At 50.3% G+C, this 27,069-nt stretch overlaps 1 protein-coding gene across 1 annotated transcript in view; it reads right to left on the bottom strand.

The window, feature by feature from the left end:
- Positions 1 to 11,444: 11,444 nt before the first annotated feature.
- SNX19 (sorting nexin 19) overlaps positions 11,445 to 27,069 on the bottom strand; it is a gene marked incomplete at its 5' end in the record, with an annotated part of 22,167 nt that continues 6,542 nt past the window's right edge. Inside the window, 4 exons of the mRNA XM_009584107.1 lie at positions 11,445 to 11,739; positions 12,405 to 12,492; positions 13,381 to 13,565; positions 26,423 to 26,552. Coding sequence (XP_009582402.1) covers positions 11,604 to 11,739; positions 12,405 to 12,492; positions 13,381 to 13,565; positions 26,423 to 26,552 — 539 coding nt within the window. The remainder of the gene's footprint in view (positions 11,740 to 12,404; positions 12,493 to 13,380; positions 13,566 to 26,422; positions 26,553 to 27,069) is intronic.

The raw sequence follows: 27,069 nt of genomic DNA, 5'->3' as shown, positions 1-27,069 counted from the left end.
TTACTTCAGGAGCTAACAGGTTTCACTAAAATTGTTCCCAAAAAAACATCTGAAGGGCTGCGGTCCTTTGAGAGATGTTCAAAGCCAAGGGAGGTGTCTCCATCTGTGACCTGCTGCTGCAGCGCCGGGGCCCGTAAGCGCTAACCTTATAGGCAGTATAACTTAAACTGCCAACTTCTCTGGCAGTTCAAGGTTGTTTCAGGAGGATGCTCACTGCAAACATGCTGTCACAGCGTTGACAGTGGCTGAAAGGCTTTCAACACCTGTGATTTCAAAGCTGGCACTTTTAACCAATTCAGCGCAGAGCTGGGGGGGGGATTTACTCATATGAAGTTGTCCCTATTCTTTCCCGAGTGATTTCTTCCCCTACTGCAACCACTTTCTAATTTCACATTGTGATGAAATCGGGTCCTTCTGAAGTTTTTCCCCAGAACGACCCAGAGGGCTGACAGATTGCAAAACCTCTTAGTGCCGTCTTATCTGCCAGTGCTTGTGCCGCACTCCAGGCTAAATACAGCTGCTGCCAAGCAGAAATGATGAACTTTTTCTTAAGGACAATATGATCTACAGACCAAGCATAAGGAGCTTTTTAAAGGGTATTAGTAGCTTTAGATGTAGCTTTAGCTCCATCTTTGCCACCCAAGAAAGGCAATGACAGTAGTCCTGTTCCCTCATGCTAATCCTTTATCTGGATGTTTCAGGGTGCCTGACCTGCATTCCTCTTTCCCCCGCATAATTTTCTACTGAAGCCACGATAAAGACGTGCAGTTTTCGGCTCCGTTCCCCTCCTTCCCTCCATGCCACCCCACTTTTTCATTCCGAACCACTGCGCTGCGCAACCATCCCCAGCTCTTCTGCGTCCTCTGCCTCCCACGAGCACGGGGCCCTTGTCTACGCTGCTCTCCGACTTGATGGAGATCCTTTGCTGCAGCTGCCAGCCAGGATCTTACCACGCTTGACTAGCGCGAGCTTAGCATTGTGAGTTAAGCCTGCCTTCCCGTGTCCCTCGCCACGCATGCTGAACTTTCCAGGGAATATTGCGCCTGACGGCGTGCCAGCCTTGTTGTTCACTATCGATGAGATAATGTCTCTTAAATCTGGATCTAAATCTCTGACACGAGGGCGTTCAACCCCCTTTTGCCTGTGGCTGCATTCCAATTTCAGGACAGAAATGACCAGGAGAAATATGAGAGGTTAGTGACATTCTTGGCTTGGAAATCGTCAGCCTGTCGTGGAAAGGAATGTGATCAAAAGGAGACATCGCTGGTGTTTATTTTCAAGCCCTTGATGTGTGATGCACTTTAATACACTCTGTTCTAATGCAGCTTTTGGGATTCAGGTGAACCTTGCTGAAGGGGGTGGAACAGGTTATTTTTGTTGGTGGAGCATATTGAGTCAAGAATAGACCTTAAAAAGGATCGCAGCGCGTCGTGCCTATTTATACCCTGGACGTTGTTTTCCTTAAGACAGGAGAGTCAAGGGCTGGACAGGCCCTGCATCCTGCTTTTCCATGCAGGTGGTGGCAGGAACGCTGCCAAATGCCACTTTCAGTGCCTGCCTCGAGGGGTAGGGGGATTTTCAGACAGTCCATAGGGGCTGCATTGGAGAGGCGCATGAATCTGGGATAAAGCTCTCGAAACGTGCAAGGATGTGTTTGTGCTGAAGTGTGCTGAAAACGACAGCCATGAGCTAGTTTATTAGAATTCACTTGCACTGACAAAAGCAAAAGCTTAATACAGCTTGATGGAGTGTACAGAGCCCAGAGCAGACTTGGTTCAATAAAAGCACATTGCCTTTTGACCTAGCAATGAAGTACAGTGCTGGGAAGGCTCTTTACCAGTCAGTCACGCTGGGAAAGCTCCAGTCGCTTTGTCTTCACCACTTTGTCACAAAAGGAGCAAGAAGAAGCAATCTCCATCCTCTCAGAGTTATTCACTTTTTCCAACAGCCCTTTTTCTAGGGGAGCAACTTCCTCTCCCAGGGCCGCATCCAGATGGGGATGGGAGGTAATCTGGGTGAGAAATAAAGCATGCTGTTTGTGTGCTGGTGTTTGCAGCACGTGCATGCTGGAGACGAGGGAGGAATCCAAGAATTTTTATTGGCCTAATCAGACAAAAATGTTGACGAGATCCCTACCGGCGCAGGAGCACACTCCCGTCGCACAAACGAATTCTTCCAGTGGCCCCGACTGTACGGGCAGCAGATAGCATCAGAGCATCTGTCGAGAAGAGGAGATTACAGAGTGCTAATGCTTTAAAAGGCCTCCGTTCCCCCAGCAGCTGCAAAGATGAACAAACTAGAGAATATGTTGCAGACAGACCATCCAACAGCGTTTGTGCAATAAACAAGTCACAAGCGCTATCAGCCATCAGATGGAGGGCACTAGCTGTCAGTGGGAAGAAAGCTCAGCTCGTTGCGAGCAGATCCTGCACCCTGTGCCAGCAAGACACAGAAAGGATGAGCCACCAACCTGACAACTTGATCTTAAGTAATGCAAGCTCAGTTCACGTGGCTCTTTCTCACCATCCTATATTGCGATAGCTCCCGAGGCACCCAGAAATGGCATCGATTCTCCAGGGTACACGGCTCACAGCTGCCCTTACGGCACCGTGCACGTCACCGCCTTGCAGCAATCAAGTGAAGCTATTAAATATCAAGTACTTCCCATGAAGCTGACATTTCTAATCCCCGCGCTGCCTTCCCTTTTCACACACTGGTGGCTGGGGCCTTTCCCCACTGTGAGAGGCTTCCCCCCCTCCGCCATTTCTCCAGCCTTATTGCTCCCTCCCACTTGCAGCTGAGAACTAAAAGACATAATAAAGAGCCCTTGAAGCGTCGTGGGGGGGGGGAAAGCAGGTCCCTTGTTTGAGCCCAGGATTCATCTGCCTCTCCCTGCGGAGATAAAGAGGCCCTTTCACCCCAGCAACCAGAAGGTTGAAGCTGGATATGTGCTTACCAACGCGGCCGTGGCTGGGAGCTGCCAGCCTGGGGTCTGACGGCGGTGACATTTCTACCTCAGATTAGACGGTACGGTGCAAAAACGCATTAGAGTTGCTGGGGAGACTGCCCCTTCATAAGGCTGCACGCTTGGGAGCGAGCCGCTGTAGCTATGAAACCGGGCCACGGCGTGGCTTCAGCCCCTTTCTGCAGATTAAGGTTAATAAGAGCCTCCCCAGCCCGCCGTGCCCACCGCGCTCTCCCAGCAGAGAGCAGACCGGACGGAGGTGGGAGCCCAGCGCCTCTAATATCCCCACCGGCGAGCGCACTGTGCCCCCGCTTTTGTTCTCCGCTTCTGCTCAGTGATTTTCATTACAAATATCCTCTTATCATGCGCGCATGGCGGGAGAGAAGGGGGGGACCGGGCCCACACAAAGAGAAAGAAAAGGCTGCTTGCTGGAAAACCAGTAATTACAGGGCTCGGGCTTTCCTTGTGGAGGATTCATACGGATTCGACATGGCAGCGTTTCACACGTACGGCCCCTCCGGGGGTGAGCTCCTGTTTCGATTTCATTATCGGCAAGCTGGGCTGCCAGGGGAACTTTTGCCCCGAAACGAGTTCCCAAAAAGGGACAGTTGCACTTCTTTTATTATTTGCTTTGAAAGCAATTTCGCTGCTGCCCCCAGAAGCCTCCGCGTTAGCTCAGGCGCGCAATGGGAGAGCACAAATGCCATGAGTTGGCTTGTCATCGCAGTGCTGCTGCAGCCAGTAAGTGTGGGAAATCTTCTTCTATGCGGTCACCACGTATTTTAGCAAAATCTGGAGGCACTGAATCAACCCTTCAAACACCTTCTAACCCCACGCATGACTTGCGAAGGCTGTGCTCTCAAGGTGCTTATAAAGATAACCAAATTCTGTTTATCCTTTTACAAGGGAGGTAAAACATAACCCCCGTATAAACAGATGCAAGTAAAGCCTTGCAGGACCGAAACTTGACCTTTTGTACCCACTTGCCATAGGCATTGCACGATTTTCTTCAGTTCAAGCCGAATGGGTTAGCACAGCACCCAGAGCTTTGCAGTGTTAGGACGTCTGCACAGCTCTGGGTCAGGTTATCAACAGCTGGGTGAAACAACGGCTCAGAACAGCCAGGCTAAGTTCATGCTGGAGGTCCAAAAGAATAGGAAACCAAACTGCCTCCTCCCTGCTCAAAGAGCGTGTTAGCAACAGACACCCCTCCTATTCACTAGCGCATCCTTGTATATTGAACACAAACCTGAAAGGGCCCGTTTGGGGTAATTTTACACCATTCCTCTAGGAAACGTATCTTGGGGCTGGTTTTTCACCTTCCTTGGTGCTTCGCCAAAAACTCTGGGACATTTGTAGGACACCTCGCAGTGGCAGGACTGATGACGAGAGCCAGAAAACTCCGTAGGAAAGATGTTTCTGCCATTAGCGCATGCACTTTTAGGCAAGCTACCCTCATCCTTTATGGTTTTATGACGTGTACAAAACAAGGACCAGCACATCGACCCACTCTGCAATCTCAGAGGTGAGGTACAATCATTTGATGACAAATACTAAGAAATCCCCTGTTGTGGACAGAGCCCTGTAGTACTAGAAGTCACTCCTGTCCCTGAAAGCTCACAAACTCAACATCTACCTGTGTACTTCCAGGTGCCTGGATCCATTATTCTTGGGCCAAACGCAAAGCGCAGAGTTGGACTGTAGCTTAGGTTTCAGGTAACCCCAATCTGCTACTAAAAACGAGTCCCAGGTTTATGTGCTCCTCGTAAAAAGACAGGACCATTTGCAAAACTCAGACCCAAGCCCTGCGTTTCCAAACATGCTGAATTTTGCTTTGGTCCTCTCTTAAATTCCCATCGTCTTTTCTTTCTCTCCTTATTTACTTGTTAATTTCCATGGGTCTTAATTTCCTGCACCCCGAGCCCTGCTGAGACCAGCCTCTGCCTACATGGGATTGCACGCCACAGTCCTTCCCTCTTCAAGGAAAGGTCAGGAACGGAGGTTTAGTGTGCCGAGAAGAAAGGCAGCAGCAGACAGACAGAGAGCACTCATAAAGATCTGGCTGTGAGCCTCTCTGAGAAAATGTCAGGTTGGGGAGGCTATAATGGCTTTAATCTGCGGTACAAGGGGATTAAAAGACTCGTTCTCACAGGACAAAAAAGAAAGGAGCGGAGCGGAAGGAGTGGAACAAGGGGAGAATGAAGGCTGCAAGGGGAGGAAGGGAGAAAGTTAAAGAGCTCAACTATAAAGAGCATCGGGATTTAAAGAGCTCCGTCTTCTAGCGTAATAAATGTGAAGTGGCCTGCATGGAAAAGGGGCTTTAGCCAATGGCTTTGCTTTTGCTTTTTCACACTAAGCACACACACTTCAGCCTTCTTCAATCAAGGCAACTTGTTATGTTTGGCTTTGTTGATTTTCAGGGGCAAAGGAGTAGGAGGGGGAAACAGAAGGTTAATGAGGCTCTGCCAGATGCGACACTCGAGAGAAGTGGTGGGCATTATATTTTTTTAAACAGTGGTTTATGGTCTTTGATCCTCACCCCTGCTGTCCCTCCTCCAGCACGTCCCTCAAACCCCCCTTGTCCTCGAGGGCCGTGGAAGAGCGAAGGGGCCTGGGAACAGGAAGGAAGTACGCCGGATTGCGGGATGCTCTCCTCAAGTACTGCTTGAGCAACCTTTTCAGCCGCTCAGCGAGGCCAGGAGATGAAGAGAGCGTAATTGAAAGGAAAGAAGGCGACTTTAAATACTTTTCAAAGGGGAAAAAACAACCCAATGCATCGATTGCAGGAGATGTAAGGGCCAGCGAGCCACCAACACGAACAGGCAAGCTGCACTCCAAAAGGGAAACCAGGTACTCGAAGCCAGCTTTTAGCATTGCTCACGTACTGCAAGAAACAGGGTTTCTTAGGGCTGGATGCTAACCTCAAATTAAGGCAGGACTGCTCCACTAGATTAGCAGGGAGGTTTGGACATATTTATATTACTGCCAATATTCTCGAAGACAAGAGGACTCTTCCCCCACCTGGAAGTAAGGACATACTTTAGTCTTCAAAAATCTTTGTAGAAATGGCAACACAGGAAGATAAGCCAACCACCCAGGAGTCCTGAGTTTCCTCCCCTTAACACACTCACCAGCCTAAGGCACTCTGAAAAGAGACAAGCGGGTTTCTAGCAGTCCACTGCACTGAACAGGACTGCAACAATTGCTCCGATCTTCTGTCTTACACACCTTCCCAGCTCGGCAGGCTTACAAGTCAGGAGAGATGCTCCAGGACAACACCAGGCACAATGAAGTATCTAAGGCAGGTTCTCTCAATTACTTTAGCAGCTCAGCAAAGTGCTGGGGGCTGGCTAGTGCTCTGTGCACGAGTTGTACTCAGAGGGAAAAAAATAAAAAGACTTTGTAACATAATAAGCAAGTTCCAGACAGGAATTAGAGCACAGCATATCCAGTGGAGACAGGGGGCTGGAGTGGCATTAAGGTAGGAAGAATATAATTACCTGAACTGGACTGTAGCCAGGATAATGGTATTAATTTATTTCAAGAAAGCCAGAAGTGCCAAACCCTGGATTTTACATTTAAATCCAGAAGATGGCAAATCACAGCATCCCAGCATTCTATTCTCCCAGCATTCAGCTGGAAGGAAAGGTCTCCTGATAGGTTTTCACCCCTAACGCATACCGCCGGTGGCCACGATGGGAAAGCTCACCTTCAGCTTCATTTGGGAAGCCCGATGCCATCCCAGCACACAGCCCTGTAGCTACCGATGCTCTTCTACAAGGCACGCATCACCGAGGCAATGCCTGCACCTTGCAGTACAGAGAAAACATTATCCCACTCCCCATAACTTGCCTGCAGGCAATAAAGCCACAGTCAGTCACAAATACAGTCACAAGCAAGCTCTCTCAAGCGTAGCCCCTAGTTCGATCTGGCATTAATTATCCACTGTTCTGCAGAGATAAATGCTTAATCCTCTGGCTGTTGACGCTGGAAATGGACCAACCTACCCTGGGGTGGATATTATACAGGGGATCTTGGCTTCAGCTATGATCCCCACATCACGTGCTGTACAAATGTTCACTGGCTCGTAGGTAATGGATTTCATAGGGTGTATGGGATCTTTCCGTGGCAGAGCTAATCCAGAATAACACATGACTCAAGCATTCATTGTATCAAGTTTTTCTTCCTCCCTCTATTTCTTTTTTCTTTGACGTAATACTTCAAATTTCATGTGGAATTTCTCATTTTCAGACATTCTCTATTTCCTTATAGCTTACCAGCTTTCTTCCTCCAGGACCGATACCAAGGTGAACTTCCTAAGCAGCAGTGCCCAAGGGATGTGGAGATGGGTCTGCACAACCCCTGCTTTTCTGGGTGTCTTTGACTTTCTTCCAGGAGAAAGGCCAAAGATCTCCACATTGCTTCTCTGGTTTCACATTCCCCGGAAAGCCTAAATCAAGAAGTTCGCTTGTCAGGGAGAAAGAAGCAATGCTGATGCCACCAGAGATGGGAAAACTGTTCTCATCTCTGACCAAGCTGCTAAGGACTTTGGTCTTTCCCATGTCTGAGCAGTCCTACTAATGCCACCATGTGCCAGGAGGGCAAACCACTGTCCCAGACCCATTGCCACCAGCTCTGCTGCCCCAGCCAGGTGTTTCGGGACACTTGGGGAGTCCGGACACTGCTCCCTCCTTCCCACTCCCACCTGGGCTTTCTTGCCTCTCCTCTACTTGCTCTTCCCTTCCCAAGGGCTGTCTTACAGGCAGTTTCTTTGCAAAGGCGAATTTTAAACCCAAACGCAGGAACAAGTTTGGAGCAGAGTATTATTGTACACAGAGTCAGAACATAAGTCACAAGTACTTGGGAGCACCAGTTTGCTCCCCATTTAACAACAAAATAGGCTTTCAAGATAGCACTCTTCTACACAGGCTTTGAACGGCTGCATCCACAGATAGTCAATACAGGGGTCCAAATACAGGAAATATGACAGGGAGTCAGCAGACAGTGGCGGCACTCATTTTTCCTGAAAACATAATCTAAAAAGAAGCTCTGGGTCAACACAAAATCCACTATTTAGCTTACAGTGCTGCGCTCCATGTTGTACACGCAGCCCCTGCTTCCAGTGAGCTTTGCAGTCTAACTAGCCAGTGCTGGGGGAAACTGAGGCGGGGGAAATGAAGTGCTTTCCTCAATGCCACACAGTCAGCAAGCAGTGGGCTGGAAGCAGATCGCATATGTCCAGTAGGACCTAGAGAGCTCAGAATCCAACTGAACCATGCGGTGCTCTGTACCTAATATGACGACAGAAGCCTGCAACTTTTTCTCGAGATCAAATCTGGCTGCTCTCACCACCTTCCCTTTAGTAAGAGGTGGCTGAAGCCTTCTATACAAATTCCTGCAGAAAAAAGGAGCTTGCTGGGAGTATTACACACACAGAGCGAGTTAAATTTTTTTTGTTGGCCTTGTTTGTTTTACTAAAGCAGTATTTCTAGTCTTAGTCCAATGGAAATAAACTTTCGGCCCACCTGAACACAGAAGTTAGCCTTTGCCACCATCGTGCTCAATTTAATCCAAAAATTACAGTGAGGCAAAGAACTGGCATTAGAAAAAAGCTGAACTTTTTATTGGATTTTGTGTTCCTTAACAACAAGATACAGAGAGGGGCTACTTGTTCCTATGCTATTCCTGGGCAGTTTCACCTCGTCTGTGAGAACGGACTAAGATCTATGAAGCAGAGAATGGGAGTTTGAAGCCCAGCCAGTAAGAGCATGAGAAAGGGCTCCAGCAACTCTGGTTTCTCCTTTCCTTGCTCTAAGAAAAGAAAGCGGGTTCTGGAGATTAAAACAAAGATCTTGCAATCCAGACTCCTGGGGTCTGTTCCCAACTTCGCCGCTGACTTAAGAGCGCATGCAAGTAAACATACTTCATCCCTCTGCCCCAGCTCCTCCCATGTAAACACAGAGGTGATGTTGCTACTTCACCACATGAGCAAGTCTGCAAAGCGTAGGCTTCGATGCCCCTGCGTGAAAGGTGCAGAGGATGCACAGACCAAGCAGTTGTCAACCGCATATCATCATCGCACCACCCCAGCAAAGCATCGGCTCTCAAGCTATGCTCCTCGGAGCCCGCCAGCAGAAATGGCAAATTATTTCTATCCAGCGAAATGAATATTGAGTCGTTCACATAATGTCAGAGGTCAGGGTTAAAGGCAGGGATGCTAGGGCTTCCTGGCAAAGGAGAATTGTAAGCTTATCCTTCCAACGTCACATCCAGTCTCTGTAACGACTGCGCTAGACCTTTGCCCACATGTGGAGCTGGCAGTGCATAGTCTGCAGTCCATCTCTGAATGATCCTTTTCAGCAAACAGTCTCTTAATGATATCCCTAATCAACGACAGATTACAGTCTTGGAGCTCCAAACCCACAAAATCAATGAGGAAGCAATAGCAAGCAAGCACACCAAGCACATCTGGGAAGCCACCAAGCACAACAGGGCTATGATACATCATCCCTGGCTGACGGCTCCTTCTCCTACAGCCTTCTCCCACTCAAGACAGCTGATGTAGTAAATGGAAGTAGTAGGAAAAAGAAAGGAAACAGGAGCCTGGCAGTGAAGGAGAGGGGGAAGCAGCTGCTTCAAGCAGATATTGTGCTTGAGGATATATGGGAGTCCTGCTTCCCACCTGCTGCTTGGCCATTTGGGATTATCCCATATGGAGCATTCTCCAACACTTTGCCTAATCTACTCTTAAACTACTTAGCGTACATGCTCCCTTCTTTTCCAAGCAGGTGGCAAGACTACCACCTCAAAAGTGTCACTGCTGAGAAATGGCTCTGATAAGCGACGCAAAACCGCTTTGCTTCATTACATTGGATTCTGTCTAGTCTTGGGATGTCCTTGGAGCTCCCTAAAAATATACTTGCCGGCAGCAAGCTAATCCTTCCCTGTATTTTCATACAACACACACACTCAATAGAAACACGAAGAAGCACACACCGCCGTGTGTCCATTATTAAGCAGCTGCCTCTGGGAAGAGCAGAATAAGCTTCCAGTAGTACGCATGTTGGAGTTACAGGACCTTCTCTCCAAACATGCCACAGAGTATCCAGCTCCAAGAAACAGCAGGCTATATGAAATGCACCATTTGGTGTATGGAAACTAGCTGTGATCCTGCAAGCTTCCCTCTTGCGAGGTCTCCTCTCCTAAGCACTTTCATCTATAGAGAACGCCAGGAGCAGTACTCCCTTGATCAGCAAAGTCTGGCGCTGGTCAGTTCATATTTCTCCCAGGAAATACAACAAAACAGGTCACCAAACCGGTCTGTTGGTGCATATTCTCCGTGTCCACATTCTCCATGTCCATCTGCCCTGTCACAAACCTGACAGCTGGGCAACGCAAGCTTGCAAAACCACTCAAGTCTTGGATGACCCGGAAAAGCAGCTGCCAAATCGACATGCCATTCTGTGCTGGGCGGCACTGGACATCGTGACCTGCAAGCTTTCTAGAGCCCTCTGCACACAGCTGTTGCAATACCAGGCATAGTAAACCAAAGCACGGTGACAGAGCTAAGGTGGTGGTCTCAAGCCCATTGCTGTGGTCTAACCCGCTGGCTGTCCATGACATTCGTCCAGTATTCCTCTTGGGCTCACAGGTGCTCACTCCTCTTCCAGAGCTTACTGTGATGAGCACTTTTGTGTGGGAGCTGATTTACTTGCTGTGTGTCACATGTGGGTCAGCTCCTTTTCTCCTGTGCCTTCCAGGTGACAGCCTCTGGGACTAAAACGTGACTCAGCAGGCAAAATACAAGGTAATCCTGAAGTCCAGCTAAGCTACCATTCCTCTTTAGCCTGGGGACATCCTTTTTTCCAGGACCACAGTCTACCCTCCTTGCATCCTACTGTTCAGGCAGCAAAAGATGCCAGAACAAGACCACGTCAGGGCAGTGGCAGCAGGAGGCAGCTTATCTTTGTCCCTAAGGCAGGACAGCAGCTTTGATTTCTGCACTGCTTTTCACCTCCCAGTTATTAGGGCAGTGGGGATGGGTCCCCGACGCTGACTTCAGGGCTATCACCACATCTCCACGCTCCATTCTCTCCCTGTCTTCCTTCTGGTAAAATGGATGGTGTGGCGTAGGCACAGGGCAGGCTGCTTAGAGAGCAGGGACAGCATTAGGTCTTCCCTTCGCCTATCCTGGAGAAACATCTATCAACATCTATCGTCATCACATCAAGTTTCTGCATGCCAGCGTGAAGGCCACAAAAGCAAATCTTGTGTGCTGGCTGCCTTTAGATGTTAGAGATGTTCACAAACGTGGGGCAAGACAACAGGGCTTGTGGGCAGCCTGCATATCCTTCTCAGACTGTCCAGCTCAGCAGAGGTCAGGCATCTTCATTCCAGGCTCTCCATCAGGTCAGCAATGGAACAGACGCTACACGGCACAAAAGCATCTTCAGCCCCTGACACTGGGTTTAATCCATCACCCAGCCAAAAGAGAGAAGCCTGGAAGCAGCCTCATTAAGCACTGGCTGGAAAAATTCTTTACAAGAAGGTCCCAGACATGTTCAGTAAACACTGAAAATCAAATCATCCCATGCCTGTGACTGCTTCTCTCCTCCACTGCTGGCTACACCAGCCCTGGTTAATGTGCTGAAATGCCTGCTTTCTCCAGGCCACTAGAGGCAGACGGCGCGACAGCTGCGGTCTCGAGCTCATCGCTGGAGCCTTTCAGAACCAAGAACTCCAGCAGAATGTCCAAGAGGCAGAAAACCAGGTGCCTGAAATGGAGAGAAGACAAAGCTTAGGCTGGTCAGGGCACAGCGGAGCTGGGAGATCAGCTCCAGACACGCAGAAGCCAAAGCTCACGCAAGGAAGAAGTATTCTGACTGCCATCAGGGGAAAGACAAAAGATCTCGTACCCTAGAAGAAATGTTTTAAGGGATGGTTCAGGTTTTTTTCCACCCCTCAAACCAGTGGGTGTTTGAAGCTGCTGAGCAGCACAGGAAACACAGATGCATCTCCCGGAGTGAGGTGGCACATGCAGTTAATCACAAAAGCATTGCTTTCCAAATGCACAGCGATGGTATACAGAAAAACACTATCTACGCATATACACAGCTCCCTAAGTGCTTCTAAAACCAACAAACTAAACCAGGATTTGGTCTTATTTCCTCTGACAGTCCCTTGACATCCACAAACTAAGCAGGCCCAACAACGTAATTAACAAGACTGGCTCAATAATCTCCAGCCAGACCGAGGTCCTAGACATGCACCTGCATAATAAGCAAGCCAGATGCCCTTTGATAGTGTAAGTCTAGGAAAATTCGCCAGATATGTTCTGTGCCAAGAAGCTGGCAGCATGAATCTCACAGCGAAGCCCTGCGCATAGGTTACAGGCCCCATCACAAAGGCTATCAGGGTAAAGAGACTATAATCCACGTACCTGTTTATCACAGGCTGGCCCAGGGACTCCAGTACCAGGTTCCAGCTCATCCGACATTTACTGGTTCCAAGGATTTCTTGGATCACATCTGTCAACGTCAGAGACAAAGCTTTAGGAATTGCACGTTTCCATGGTAGTAAAACAGGGCCAGTCTTCTGCTAGTAGGTACTAAATCAAAGTTTGTGATGGTGCTCTGAGCCTGAGGCATGTAATGCCCAACATTACCATGAAAGAAAACAGACAGTGACAGGACCGAATGCCAGGAAAGCGTTCCAGCCTGGAAGGGCATATACTGGTAGCACCTTTTCATCCCCAAAGGATAGTAAGGGCCCCTTACTCTGCAGCAAGGAGTTAAAAGTTCAGACTGCACTCACATGGATTAGGCAGCAGCTGCTTTAATGTCAAAGGTCCCCGTGTCAAACTTCAAGAGAGGGAAATCCAGTGCAACTGGGCTTATGATTTCAGTCCGGTGGAAAAGCCACTCTTTAGAGCGAGAAGCCAAAGGCTTTGCCTTATGACTCTTCCCAGCAATGGTACCCTTCGGTAGCGGGTGGGAGCACAGCGTGGCACTGGCTTTCCTGAGCCCTACCTCGTTTGAGGTGGCTCAGCCGGAAATGCACCACCAGCACCAAGCACAGACTATGTGGCCGGTCTGCATCTGGGAATCACCAAGACATGCGTCCTTTCTCTCTGAGCTGTGCTACTTCCCGAATGCTTATGTAAACTATCCAGAACTGTGAAACTGCTACTTCCCGAATGCTTATGTAAACTATCCTGGGTGAAACTCTGGGTTTTGCTTGCAGGAAACCATTCAAACCTCAAAGATCATGAACGTTTCCCAGTGCCTTGGCATGAGCAGGCTCCATCTCTGTGTTTAACCACATTTCCAGAGATGCCAATGCACTGGAGGGTTCCCCAGCCTCCCCCACTGCTCCGTTTCTCAAGGGCAGCTGACACATCTCTGGGACACACTTACTAGGCAAGATCCCCATCAGGCTGTGCAGGGCCTGCTCTGCTGCTGCTTTCTTCTGTTCCTCTGTCCTGGCTGGTTTAGGCACTGCTGGTAAAACTCCTCCAGGCCAGATGGATTCCTGCAGCAACTGGAGGTACTGGACCCAACGCTGGGTGCAGGTCAGGTTAACCACCTGGACTTCTAGCCACCTGTGGGCACAGGGGGGGAGAGAGAGAGAGAGAGAGAGAGAAAGGTCAGGAGAAGTCAGGCTTGGTACCAACTCAGGAACTTTCTGCCTATCAGAGGCCCTGGAGTAGAAGATCAGCTTGCTGGGTAAGTTAATAGACAGTTTCCAAGTCTATGCCTTAAACATTTTCACAAGTATTAATTAGCTGAGTTTCCCCATGCACCAGAAATAGGTATATGTTCCCTATCTTACAGGCAGAAACACATACGTAAAGTCACAGGGGAAAAGCAAAAGCCATGAAAAGGTCCATCGCCCTGCTGTCCACAGGAAACCAAATGAGTAACTGGTCCCTAAAGGGAGCACAGCTAAAGGATATGTCTGGCCTTAACCTCTTAAGTTATGTCCATGCACAAGCTGAGACGGAGCTGGAAGAACCACCAAAACTGGTGTTTTAACTCTAAAACAACCCCCATGACTGACTGGAAAGACATGAGCACGTTCTGGCAACCAGTGCTCCTCTCATTAGTCCCTCTGCTACCAAAAGAGTCAAGGGTGTCTCGCCTGGAGACCAAAACGCACGCTCCCAGGATGGCAAGGCACGAATATCCTGCTGCTTTGCGCTCCTCTCACCCCCCTGCTTCCCTGCTGTCCAGTCCTGCTCTGTCCTCCGGTGGCAAGCAATGAAATCATCGCTGCTCCCATCCAAAACCCGGCGCTGCACATCTATTAAAAGGAAAGTTAGGTACCTGCCAACAAAACTGCTGGTCAGCCCTCCTGCTGGGCCAAGACTGTGCCCTTTATACGGTTACAACCTGCAAATCCCGAGGCCACGGGAATGCCGCTCCACATAAAGGCTCGGAGGTGTTTGCAGCCTGCAACGGGGGAGATGTGTCCACGCCACCCAAGCGCTGGCCAGGGAAAGTTTCTAAATCAATCATGCGGACCCTCTTTCCCAGACGTGAAATAATTTCTCCGTGTAATAGCAAAAGCCACAGCCGTCAGTCAAAACTCGTCACTGCCCAAAATCTTTCCCCCCAGAATAAGGAGAGGCCAGCGGACAAATCCCTGACGCCACGGAGGCCAACAGGAGGGTCCCCATCAATTTAGAAAGACCGGGACTCGGCGGTGCAGCACTGACGGCAATGGCCTGCTGCCACCGTCCTCATCAGCAGAAGGCTCCGGAGAAAAGAGGGGAGCGTCAGCACGGGGTTGGGGTAGGGAGAAGGCTTGCGATTTTGCCAGTACTTCAAGAGTCCCAGAGGAGAGGAGTCCGCAAGCAGGGCCAGGAGACCCGTTCCTCTTGGCAGCTGGTGTTCGTGCTTGCAATTCTGTCACCACTACGCCCCGGCAGCTCATAGTACATCCAAGAGCACGGGCCCTGCCAAGGCAAACTTTATTTAACCTGCGCTCTGCCAGACTGTCTGCATTCTTCTCAGGCGAGGCATTCGGGCCAAGGGCGTCTTTCCACACACAATCGGGACAATGCGAGCAGAGAGTCGGGAATAGCAACACCTGAAGGTAACCAAGGGCGAAGGAGCGGCAGGCAGCCATCATTGGAGCCAGGGCTGCAATGTGATGCTCCCTTCTTCAGCACGAAACGAGGTGCCTAGCTGCAGGTCTTTAAGGATGCAAAAGCAAAGACCATTAAAAAACCTGAAAATGAGCCTTGGTGCAGCAGTAAGGCCTGTTATCTCAGGGCACCGTCTTACTGGAGCACAGGCAATGCTCCTAGTGATCCCAGTAACAGCACTGGAAATGGGGGGAAACGGCCTTTGTTGCTACAAGATAGTGCCAGAGATCCAAAGCGTAGCTTCTACCTGTCTTAGAGGACAAAATGTCACAGCACAGTCTTGCCTGGGAAAAGGCCTTGTTTGAAATACAATTGCCTGAAAGGGTTTTTATCTCCAACCATCAGTAGAGTTTAACACCCTGGATCATGTTAAACCCTCCAGCCATCCCCAACCAAATTAAAGTGTTAAACTGTGGCTCCTCTAGGGGAAAGAGCTTTCATTAACATGGTTTTTCATTAACATGTTTTGTTATACAACCTGCTTTCCTAATTGAGAAAACATTTGACAAGCAACAGAAGTTCAGAGACTTGGGGACAGTGCTGCAAACAGTACAACCCTGCATCTAGGGAGATCAGATGGAACGTTGACTTGAAATTCATCTCAGCAATAGTCACTTACCATCCTTTAAAAGGTTGCAGAAGCAAAGAACAAGCTTTCTTTTTCTTAGGAATGTTCCTAAAATAGCAAAAAAGTCAAGCAAATAGTGGGCAGAGTGAAAGCTGAACTTGGAGAAGACAGCACACGTTTCCAGACAGCTCAAGAGCAGACCAAGAACTGACAAATGCTGGAAGGCCCCATACAAACAACCTACCATTTCTAGCTCATTTATTTCCATAAAGTCACCAGAACTAGGCAACCAGGCCTAGAAGTAACACCTATAAATCTGATCACATGTGCACGCATTGCGATTATGCAAGTGCTTACAGGTCTTAGTTCCCACAGTTGCAAAATACTGTTGATGGATTTTTTTCCTTAGTCTGGCAGCTCACTGCCTTCCACTTTGGGAAGCAAAGGGCAGGATCTGAGAACGGCTCCGTCGGTTTTGCCCCACCTGCGCTGACGCCTGCTACGGCTCCATGCAAGAAGAGGCAAACTTGCCCCATGGCGTGCTGCCCAGACAGCAGGATACTCAATGCTAGGAAAGGCAGAAGAGGCACCCAAAACCACAGAGCGTACAAAAAAAGGAAGAAACTAGACAGGAAAGGGGACAAAAAATGATTCTATGATTCTATGAAAGAAGAGAAACCAAAGCTGGGTGCAAATGGAAGGAAGACCGAAGTCACTGTGCTCTGGGTTCCCTTTTGCCAGTCCATCAGCGTGGGGACCCATCCCAAAAGCACTGGGAAGAGAGCAACTGTCAAGACTGGTCCATCTGGCTCAACATCCTCCCTGGGAGAGCAGCTGATGCTCTCAGATACTCCGAAAGAAAACATCAAAACAGAATAACCTGCCTTTTCCTCCCTGCACCTGTTAAAGTCACCGCCAACAGCCACTTGGGGGGATGCATACTGCATTTGCACAACACGCACAGGGGCATGCTCGAGCAACGGTTGTCAAATGGTGAGGAGCAAAGTAACTCCTCAGCTCTCACAACTGTAGTTGCAACTCAAGGAGGGTCACACCAAGCTTTACTGAAAAATCCTACCTGAGTAAAACCCAGATTTCTATGGCAAATTGACCTTTCCATCAGGCAGACTTGCTGCACCAGGATCAGGATTAACAGCTCACACTTCTCATGCAGGAACTCCAAATACGTGCTGGTCCAAAGCTGACCTTCGCCAGCAGATCACAGATGATTTTTCATACTATTAAAGGACTAAGCATTTGAGATCCATGTGCCACATCAAAAGCACACACACGCCTTCTCCCAGGTAGAAGTAAATCCAGCAAGAAACACAAATAGACCTTTTTTTTTTTTTTTGAATGGCTGACAGGTTACTATTTCCATTCTGCTATTTCATGAAGAAATAGCCTTAATAAGAAATAAAGAAAAACAAACCCACCACTGAACCACCTCCTTACACTTCAGCTGAGACCAGAAATAGATAGAAAGTGACCTCCTGGGCTCAGACGTTCAAATGCTTTGATAATGCCCAATGCAAAGAGACAGACTGCAAACGCTACGAAGTCCTGGACGTTAGTCTGGAGGAGCATAACTTGCCCATGCTGTAAGGGTCCTCTATTTGAAATAGCTGGTGATGGAGGAATGAAATGGCTGCTAAAAAAGAGCTGATTTAATGCCATGGCTTAAGCAGGAACTCTAAGGTCAGCCGAAGGGGCCCATTAAGACAGGAAAGGCAGAAATGCCCTGGGAATGAGAAACAAGGCCTGGGGCGTACATACCTTGGCCCTCCTCTGGCACCTAGAAGCTGCTAAGACCGATGGTAAAGGCAGACTGAGAGTCAGGAACAGGCAAAACACAGCATACGGACCTGGGTTTACCTGGCTCCTGCGAGCTGGATGCGCTCACTTAAGTGGATTACCCAGAGGGTTCACCTGCAGATAGAGAGAGCTCAACTCAGCAAGTAAAGGTTGGACAGGTTGGATTTGCTTAGTCTGGAAAATAAAAATGGACCAGGAATGGACAAAAAGATATGGTACTCTACAAATTTACAAAGAGCTGCTAGAAGCTGGTAAAGCTCCGCTTTTCCTGTCCATCAAGGTTAGGATAAGAACGGCTAAGTTCACTTGAGCTGAGGAATGGTTGAGTTACATGTGCTGATTGTAATTAAAATCTGAAGCAACAGCACTTATGATTCCCCCAAAATTGGGGATTTTAAGGATTTAGACAAACACAAACTGGAGGCCATGTTAGGAAGAAGATAAAGACGAGAAAGCCTCTACTAGTCTGCTTTAGCTTTATAAATACAAATAGCTCTATAAATATAGTAGCAGTAGCAAGTCCAGCTCAACATCTACTACTTTCCACCCCAGAACAAGGCCTCCATCTCCCTGAGGTCAGTTAACACGGCATGGCTAACCAGAAGCTCGAAAAAGGCCCGTGAGACCAAGGTAGTGAAAAGGATTTAAGAAAAAAGCAACTTCTGGAAACACACAAGGCATTCAAGCATCTGACTTATGAAATCAAGAAAGGCTGGTACTTAAATCACCAGACCATCCGTCCCTTCGCAGAACTTGTCCCCCAAATTCCTCCCCAATTTGTGCCTCAAACCACAAGAATATCCTTAATTCAAGGGCTCAGAAAGAGCAACATTTCAATGCTTTGACTGTAAAACTTTTCTGAGCAAAGCTTGTAAAACTGAAGAAACAGCTGCAGCGGGCACAGTTAGAAGAATGGAAAAACACAAATGAAGAGCTTTTGCCCTCAGGCTCGGCTTTTAGCACCTGCTACTTGAGCCCACGTCCACCTTCTCAGCAGAGCTGCCAGCAGAAACACGTGCAGCCGACTGCTGGCACGCTCAGCTCAAACACCTTCAAAGCAAACCCACACTTGTCCAGGCCATCGGTAAACCCTGAGGAAGGAAACAGGAAAGAAAAGAAAAGAAAAGAAAAAAAAAAAGTCCTCCATAAATCAAAGAATACAAAGCATCCCGAGTCCTTTTAAACTTCTGGCCAAAGACACACACGCAAAAAGTAAACTATCCTTCTCGCCTTACTGGAAATGTTCCTCTCCTGCTGCCCTGTAAAACGTTTACGGTTGTATATGCTATGAACAATACGTCCTGTACCCCTGCCCGAGCACACGGTAATGAAGTGTTTGACCAGCGAGGCAGTGGCCCTGTGGCCGAGTGCCTTCCCCTTGAACAGAGTGTCTTGCCAGTCTCACACCTCCCAAGCACAGCTCCACGGAGGGCAGTTGCACCGAAGGAAGCAAGAAACAAATCAAGCTGCAAGGAGTTCACGCTGGTGGCATCCAACGTGCCTTGATTAGACTTACCCGCACCAGCGCCTTGCCAGCGTAGGGCAGTGGGATTTTTCTACCTGCTTGACCCAGGCAGTGAGAGGTGGAGCTGGCAGAAGCCCTGCAAGAAGTGGGTATGCGGGACATTTTACTGTGGGGCAGAGAGAAGGAAAAACAGATCATCCTGTAGGCATGAAACCACACCTTGGTGTTGGGATTTGGGGCACCGCTCTGTGCCGCTTTAAGTACTGCTCCCTCCAAAACACACCTGCCGCAAAAAGAAATCGTGTAAACACACAGGGCTCCAACTCCAACATCTTCTCCCTCCAGTGTATTAACCGAGCTGCTCTGTTTTTTGCTTTTCTCAAGTTAGATCTCCCTGCGACATCATGGGGCTCAGAAAAGGGGGAGAAAACTATGTGATTAAAAACAATCGTCCCAAAACCCCCTTGATTTTTAACAAAGCATCCCGGCTTTCGATAACATCTTCATCAAGTATTTATTGAGCCAATTAAGCTCTCAGCGGTGCCCCAGGGAGAGGCCAGGCTGTCTCAGCCAGGTCCTGCTCAGAGCAGATTGCTTCATTAGCCCACTTCAGAATCAAAATACTTAAAAACATCGTTAACCCCTCACAAGCCAAGGAAAACTAAAACCAACAAGGAGACATTATTTCCTCTCAATCCTTTTCTTCTTTGTCTCTTCTATTTGAAACAGGAAGTTGTTGGGGTTTTTTGTTTTGTTTTTGTTTTTTTTTAAAATCTGGGAAAAAAGTTGGCACATATCTAATCGTTGAAACAGAGTCAAAAGAAGAGAGATGCAGTTAAAATAACGTTGCAACTGTTATCAAAGCACAGAGTGCTTGCTTCATTCTAGTGGCTGTTTTTGGAAGAATGCTGCTTCTAGAAGAGGAAAAAAAAATTTGTTTGGGACAGAGATTCAAAGCCAGATCCAAAATTTCCAGGTGCTTGGAGACAACTGAATCGAGGCCCATTTCCAAGTTGATTTTTATTTACTTTACATACACACACAAAGACACACACAGTCCCGAAGATCGCTTTTGCTGACATACCACAGGCCCGCAATTTCTATTTCTCCTTGCAGCTACAATACAAATAGCCAAATCCAGAGACAAGCAGGAAGACACCATAAGGTTGGTTCCCCTATATACAAACTCTTTTAGGCTGGGGTACACACTTGTACCACCACGGGAGAGACAGGACCCTTGCTGCCACGTACCTGCCAGCACAGCCCCTCGATGTGCAGTTGCAAAGACCCTTACTAAACGTGCCCAAATCAACTCCCCCAGGTAACAAGCCAGAACAGCGAATGGATTTAGTTGCTCCAGCTGCACTGACATTGCAGTTTTGGCAGCTCGCTTCTGCCAGCAAAACACAGAGGTGCTGCCCAAGCCCAGAGTGGTAAGCTACCTGCCAGCTATGAAGCCAAAGGAAAGTGGGAGCAGCCGCGCTGGGAACAGCTTTAGCATAAACCTTCCCGGCTTCCCCTGGCGCCTGAAGAGCACGAGCCAACCCTCGGTTTTAATGTCTTTTTCAGAGATAACAGGGAGGGAACGGGCAGCCTCCACAGCAAACGTCTGCCCACGCACAGCCACGTCCTACCCCAGGATACCCGCTACGCTGGGTGACACATGTACAGCCCAGCTTTGCGCCGACCCCCGGTGCAACCCGGCACCGAGACGAGGTCTGGCTCACCATCTCGGCGGGGCTCCAGATGGCCAGGGCTGGGCAGAATTGCTTGCCCATGGGCAGCGCGTTCCCAGCACGCCCAGGGCTGCAGGTGCTTGGCTGCCCGAGCAGGCTGGTTTACCCAGGGACATTCAAGAGGGTCAGGCAACACTACATGCCGGTGGCACTTTCAAGTCAAGAGGATCAACGAGGCTGCCAAGGGTCTTTGTTTTTGCCAGTTCTGTTGGCACAGAGATCAAGGAAGAAAGAAGAGAAAAAACAGGAAAAAAAACACCCAGCAAGCAACTCCCTGAAACTATCAGCTCCTTGACTCACACCAGCAGTTGCACAAGTGCCCGCGACACCTGGCCTGACATCGACAGGCTTCGGCACAGAGCCCCGAAGCCAAGATGACAGCAAGAAGGCGAGGGCAGCCTGGGGTTGTGCACGTAGGTAACCCTCAGCAACAGCCCACCCGAACCCATCTTGTGAAATGGTCAGGCACCGTGCGGAATCCCTGGTGAAGGAGGGATGGGGACGTGCCGCAAAAGCAAGCTGCAGCACCCTTTGGACTGGCACAGATGTCCGGACTGCCGAAGGGACCCCAGGCTTGGCTGCAAGGACCCTTTGTTGCCCCATTAAATCGACAACCCAGGACCTTTGTCAATCACAGGCCATGGATATCGGTCCGAGAAGTTTTCACTTGGTGGGCCTAGAAGCTGAGCTAATGAAACCAGCCATGCTGCTGAACTGTTACCCCTCAACACACACAGTGAAACAGGGATGGGGGGGACATGAAACCTGATGGCACGGAGAGCCAGGAAAGGACAGAGGGGAGGCCACGGCAATGCGACAGGCTCCCTAGAGACCAGAGGCCCCGTTGCTGATGGTAGTTTTTACTCTGCAGGGAGCAACCTCCAGCCAGCTCTGAGCTTGCTTCAGGGGCCAGGGAGACACCACCTGCTCCCCCCAGCCTTGCATCTCCCGTCAAAGGCACATTGAATGTGCAGGACAGCGTTGGAAAGGACAAATTCTGGAATAACCCACAGCCCTGCAGGCTCCAGCTGCCTGCAGAGGATGCAGCACCATTCATGTCCACCGCATCCTCCCTGTACCCACCCCGGAGCCTGGCATCGGCTTCCTCCATGTGCCCAAATCGTTTCCATAGGCAAGCAGGGCTGCCTGTGTTGAGGCGTTTGCTCTTTAGACCGGGACCTAGCCAAACTGTTTATCCAAACCCTAACAGACTGAACCCCCTGCCACAATCCAGGCTGCAACAAGAATTCCAGACCTACTGCTGATAGGATGAAGACTATCGTGCCTCTGTGGCCTTGCCCAGCTCTTGACCCCCAGCAATGCTTGGCAGGATCTAGCACCTCAAATCAAAGACAACCCCTGCTGCTACAGCCTTCCCAGGACCACTTGGACCCTTTTTAGTGTACATATTCAAAACCTGCCCTGTGCACTGCCCAAGTGCCCCTTCTCTCCTCTGCTCCCACCCCAGGGCTCAGTGTCCCTCACTGCAGCACCCAAGAGCCAGGCTCCCTGCAAGACCATGGCCCAAGCTCGTGGGCGGATCTGAGCTCAGCCAGACTTTCCTTTCGCATGCTAGTTCAGCAGTGGCTGAAACTTCAGGAGAATCAGCTCAAGAGAGGAAACCCTACAAGTAAAACAAGCCAAAGCTAGCCAGACTCGCAAAGGGAACCAGAGCTAAAAGAACTTGCAAGAAACTGCTCTCATGAAAGCCCGACAGTCATCTGTAATCAGTCGCAAAGCACCCCTGGCTCTCCATCTACGTCTCACACAGGCTGGAACATCACCTCCCCAAATCCAACCGCTTTACCGAGGAACGATGGGACAGGGGACAAAGCCCGGAGGAGCACCAGAGTGACCCAAAGAGAACAGCAAGCCAAGCGGTGCTGAGCTCCTGGGTAAGGCAGGGATGCTTTGCATTTATTTTAACTCGTGCTTGGTGGAACATGACACCATCAAAGCTGCCTGCGTAGGTCCACACACTCCTTTATACAGACAGGCGCTTCCGAGCCCCGGCACGGACTCTGTGTCCCAGCCCCGCTCAGGTTACAGGGTGCAGACAGCCGGGGTGTGCCACGACACCTTCCCTCCACTCGGTGGTTTGCATTGCCACGGCTTTCTGTTGTGATGCATGGGAAGGGGCTAGGAAAAGCATACAGACCTGGATATGCATCTAAAATCCTCCCAGGTCCATCCCTGGGATCCTGGCACTCTTCTGGGACTCCCCTCCAGAAGGGGAAGCAGATGTGGGCCTGGGAGAACCCCAGCAGCAGCTGAAGGGCACAGCGAGCTGGTACCCGGCGGCTGTCGCTCTGGCTCCACGGCTGCCCCCGGCTCGTCGCGGCACTGGCAGACCCCTGACCTAGTGACCATCGTGCCGTCGGGGACAGACCGAGGGCAGGGCGCAGGGTCACAGCCGTGGCGTGGTTCGCGTGCTTGCCGTATATTTTTAATGCCGCTTTGACTCACAAGGCTCTAAAAAGCGCACGGATTCTCCAAATGCTTTTTAGCTCTTCCACCGAACACCCCCAGAGCCCAGAATAGCCCCATCTACGACCCTTTGCAAACAGGTCCCTGTGCAGCCTCCCCAGGAAAGACAGTAGATCTGCATTTCCAGCCGGTGGGAGGGAAGCGAGAGCCGGACAGAGGAGGAGTGCGGAGCCAGAGCGGGGCAGCGGGTTTGTTTACAGGCACGGACCCAGCGTGTGGAGATCCCGGGGTCGTCCCCGCTCCCAGCGAGCCTCCCGGCCTCTCTGCCTCTCCTTTCGGCTCCAAAAAAGAATCACTCCCCGTTACATAATGGGATGAGCACCGTACAGATGTGGGCTTGCACACGCGGCCTCCCTTTTACTTAACAATACCTTTTTCGGTCATGCAGCCTTCCTCTCGCTGGCTGCCATTAAACTGACAGTCAGGGAAGACAGATGGTGGCCTGGCTCCAGCTATTTCAGCTACGGAGAAGAGGGGAAAGAGGAGTGTGGTGGGTTGCTCCGTGCAGAGAATGGCAAACGAAGAAGGGTAGGGAGGTCCCATAATCAGCAACAGTGCGGTCACAGCAGTCACTCGATGTCACTGCAGGGGATGCTGTGGGCAACACAAGCCCAAGGGAGAAAGTCCCCAAAGGAGAGGGGGATTGGCTCTTCGGAGAAGCTGGACCTTATTCCTGGTGTTTTTCTGTTGATTCTTCTGCTCTGGGATGAGGCACATTCGGTGCAGAGCGGCAGCAATGCCCATGAAGGCAGCTGCGAGGAGGCTGCAAGGAGCAGCATGCTCCTCACCAAATACAAGCTGGCAGAGGAGGATCCACCCAGCAGCAACCCCTTTCCTAACATCCAAACACTGCTAGGACACCTCCTTTCCACCACTCACCACCCAACCCAACCACTGATGGGAACTGAGAAGGACCTCATCTCGTGGAGGGATGATTCCTACTCGTACTTTGTGACCAGCAACGGTCAGAGACAGGATGCGTGCCCATCTGCTGCCCCATGTTTGTCTGTCTGTTCTCAGAGGTGGGAGCAACGACGCCTTGAATAGCACGCGCTCCCAGAACAGCTTCTGGTATTTTCTGCACCTGTAAAGGGTACCCAGATGCAATGCCAGCCAGAATGCCAGTGCCAGGGCTGTGCCAGGTCTGGTCGAGCAGCGATCAAGTTGCAAATACTTAAATGGAAGAGAAACGCCACCAAATCCACGCTGTGTCCCTGGGTAGGCAGCTGGCAGCAGGTCTGAGCTAGAGACTTCTTGATCTGCTCAGGACAGCAGTGGCCACCTGGGCCAGCCATGAGTACAAGTCTCAGCCACCCTTCTGCGTGGCTCAGGGACAGGGTGCAACGGCAAGCCAGCGTGGAGCCCCCCCATTCCCAATTCCCCTCCACTGCGGAGGTGACTACATGCCTCATCTTGAATGTGCTTCTCAGGCATTGTCTGAACTCTGCTCTCATACCAGATGACAGCTTTCAGACAGGCAGGCACTGACTGCTCTCAGGGCAGTTCCTGCACCCATTGCAGTACCCTGCTGAGCCCCAGTCCTCCACACGGGCTTCCAGGATCACTAAAAACCTGCCACCCTTGATTCGAGATAGGAGAACCTCCACCCCAACACTCCACCCTTTCGGGAGACTGAAGCGCTGTTCCAAACACAGCTTTCTGGGTTGGGGTGGCAACTACAGTGGGAGAAACAGGGGAGGAAGTGTTCCCTGCAGCAATCCATGAGCCATACCATCCTCCTGGCAATGGGTCAGTTCACACGGTGCAGTTCCTTCTCCTGTCCCCTTCACCACAGAGCTGCGGACTCCTGACTGTCCCAGAACAAGAGCAGAGCCGGCGTCAAGATGTGGATTTCAGCACAGACATGTACCGAACCAGGGACACCGTGTTAGCTCAAAATGTTGTATTTGCACCCTGTCCTGATCACGACGCCAAGGAGTCACGGGAGTTCCCAACATCACCTCCAGCCAAAGGTTTGCCTGCAGCACACGTGGGTTCACCCAGACCCATTGAAGCGAAGCAGCTACAAACACATTCATCCTCACGCTGCTCCACTAGCACAACCTGCGGAGCTCCTCCACCTTCCAGAGCCAGGCATGTGCTGTGTGTATGACAGCTTCTCTAGTGGAAAATACCAATGCCACGTGTCGGTGCCGCAGGCTCCCTGGGTGACCGGGACACAGCTTATTAGGAGGTGATGACGTGCATATTCAAGCCCTCATACCTCTGTGCTTACACACAAGGATTGGGTTCCAGCTCATTCCCCAAGAGACCAGAGCCCATTTTGGAGAAGTGGGAGCAACACCCACCTCCTCCCACCCAAGGAAACAGACTGGGGAGTGATGGCCAGCAGCCCCTGACCTCAAAGCGCTCCAGCAACCTCTGCTGAGGGTAGCTTAAATTACCAGCTCGGTTATAATGTGCTGCCCTGCACATTCTGACACTGGCTTTGAATGCCTGCGAGAGACAAAAGGGCATAGGAGTGGGAAAAGCACAGCTCCGAGGCTCCCCCTAGCCAACGTCTTTCCGGGAAGGCTTTCCTTTGCCTCTAAAGGACCACATCCTCAGCTAGTGATGGTCACCGACCTACACAAGAAAACAGAAATGCTCTCTGTGTTTCTTGGCCTGGTGCCTTACCACACAGAGACACTGGCCTCAGAAAAGCTTGGCAAGTACATCCCAACTGGTTCTTTCCCTAATACATCTGTGGGTCACTGCCCAAGGCACAGGCACTACTGGCCCACCGCAGATCAGAAAGGGGTGCATCAGCGAGAGCAAAAGCCCTGGGAGGCCACTCTCTGAGCTGTTACTTGACAAAACACTGTTCCCTGTGCCTGTTCATTCTCCTTTTGTAGAAAGAACAAGCTGAGCCCCTGGGCAGCGAGAGACCAGGAGGTCAGCAGAGGCCAATCTCTCCCTGAAAAGCCAAGGAGCTGGGCACTCTTGCCCTTTCACGAGGCAAGAAACCTCCTATTCCCAGGGCTGGATCCTTCCTCTCCCCTGTTGTTAGAGGACAGGAGGCTGCCTGCTGGTTACATTGCTGCTCACAGTGAAAACAGCTCCTAGTGCAAATCTGCGAGATGTTTACTCTACATACATGCGACATCTTCTTTACAGAACCTTGTTGTTTGATGCGACGGAAAGCATTTATCTGCATTCAGGCAAAAGCTCCATTTTAGACTAACTCCAAAGGCAATGCCACCTCACAGAGCTGTGAGGTTGGTCGCTGAGGCCTTACCTTTGAATGAGGGTCCCGAAGAGCAGGTGGAAGACTTTCTGGATGTTCTCTGTGCACAGCCAGCTCCAGTGATCCATCAGCAGCAGACGAAGCACGTCCAGGGTCAGGTCAGCCAAAGCTGTCTCAGAGTCTGCCAGGAGGAAGAGGAAGGTCAGATGAAGAAGCCAACTCAGCGCCTAAGCAAACCTGGTGGAAAGCATAATCTGAATCTCACTCTTTTCCCCAACAGCCTGCTTGACGCTCTTTTCCCCAGCCTAGCACCTTGCGCCCCATGCAGATGACCTGCTGCGGCACAGCCAGCCTGGGGAGCCTGCCCTCCCAGGCTCCTGCCCCGATCACTCTCTTTCATTTCCACTGTCATCCAAGCAGCCCCAACCTCCCTACCAAGGGGCACACCAGACCAGAACGTGGTTGCTCCGAGTGCTCAGTTCCTTCTCAGGTAAGCCAAGGGATTATCAAACCACAGTCCACGCACGGGGATGGCATGCGCCCGAAACAGGTGAGGAAGAAGACAGTGACTATAGCCAGGAGAAAGGTACATTGCTGAGGACTATTTTCCTACTCTTCACCAACACTTTCCCTGCTTCCAACGTGCAGTTTTCCAGGCGCAAGACTCCGGTCGGTGCCTGCAGGCTGCCATCGTGTGG

The sequence above is a fragment of the Fulmarus glacialis genome, unplaced genomic scaffold, assembly GCF_000690835.1.
Source record: "Fulmarus glacialis isolate BGI_N327 unplaced genomic scaffold, ASM69083v1 scaffold9058, whole genome shotgun sequence".
NCBI classification, from domain to species: domain Eukaryota; kingdom Metazoa; phylum Chordata; class Aves; order Procellariiformes; family Procellariidae; genus Fulmarus; species Fulmarus glacialis.
Note: the sequence above shows the minus strand (reverse complement) of the source record. Positions and strands in the feature narration are given on the sequence as shown.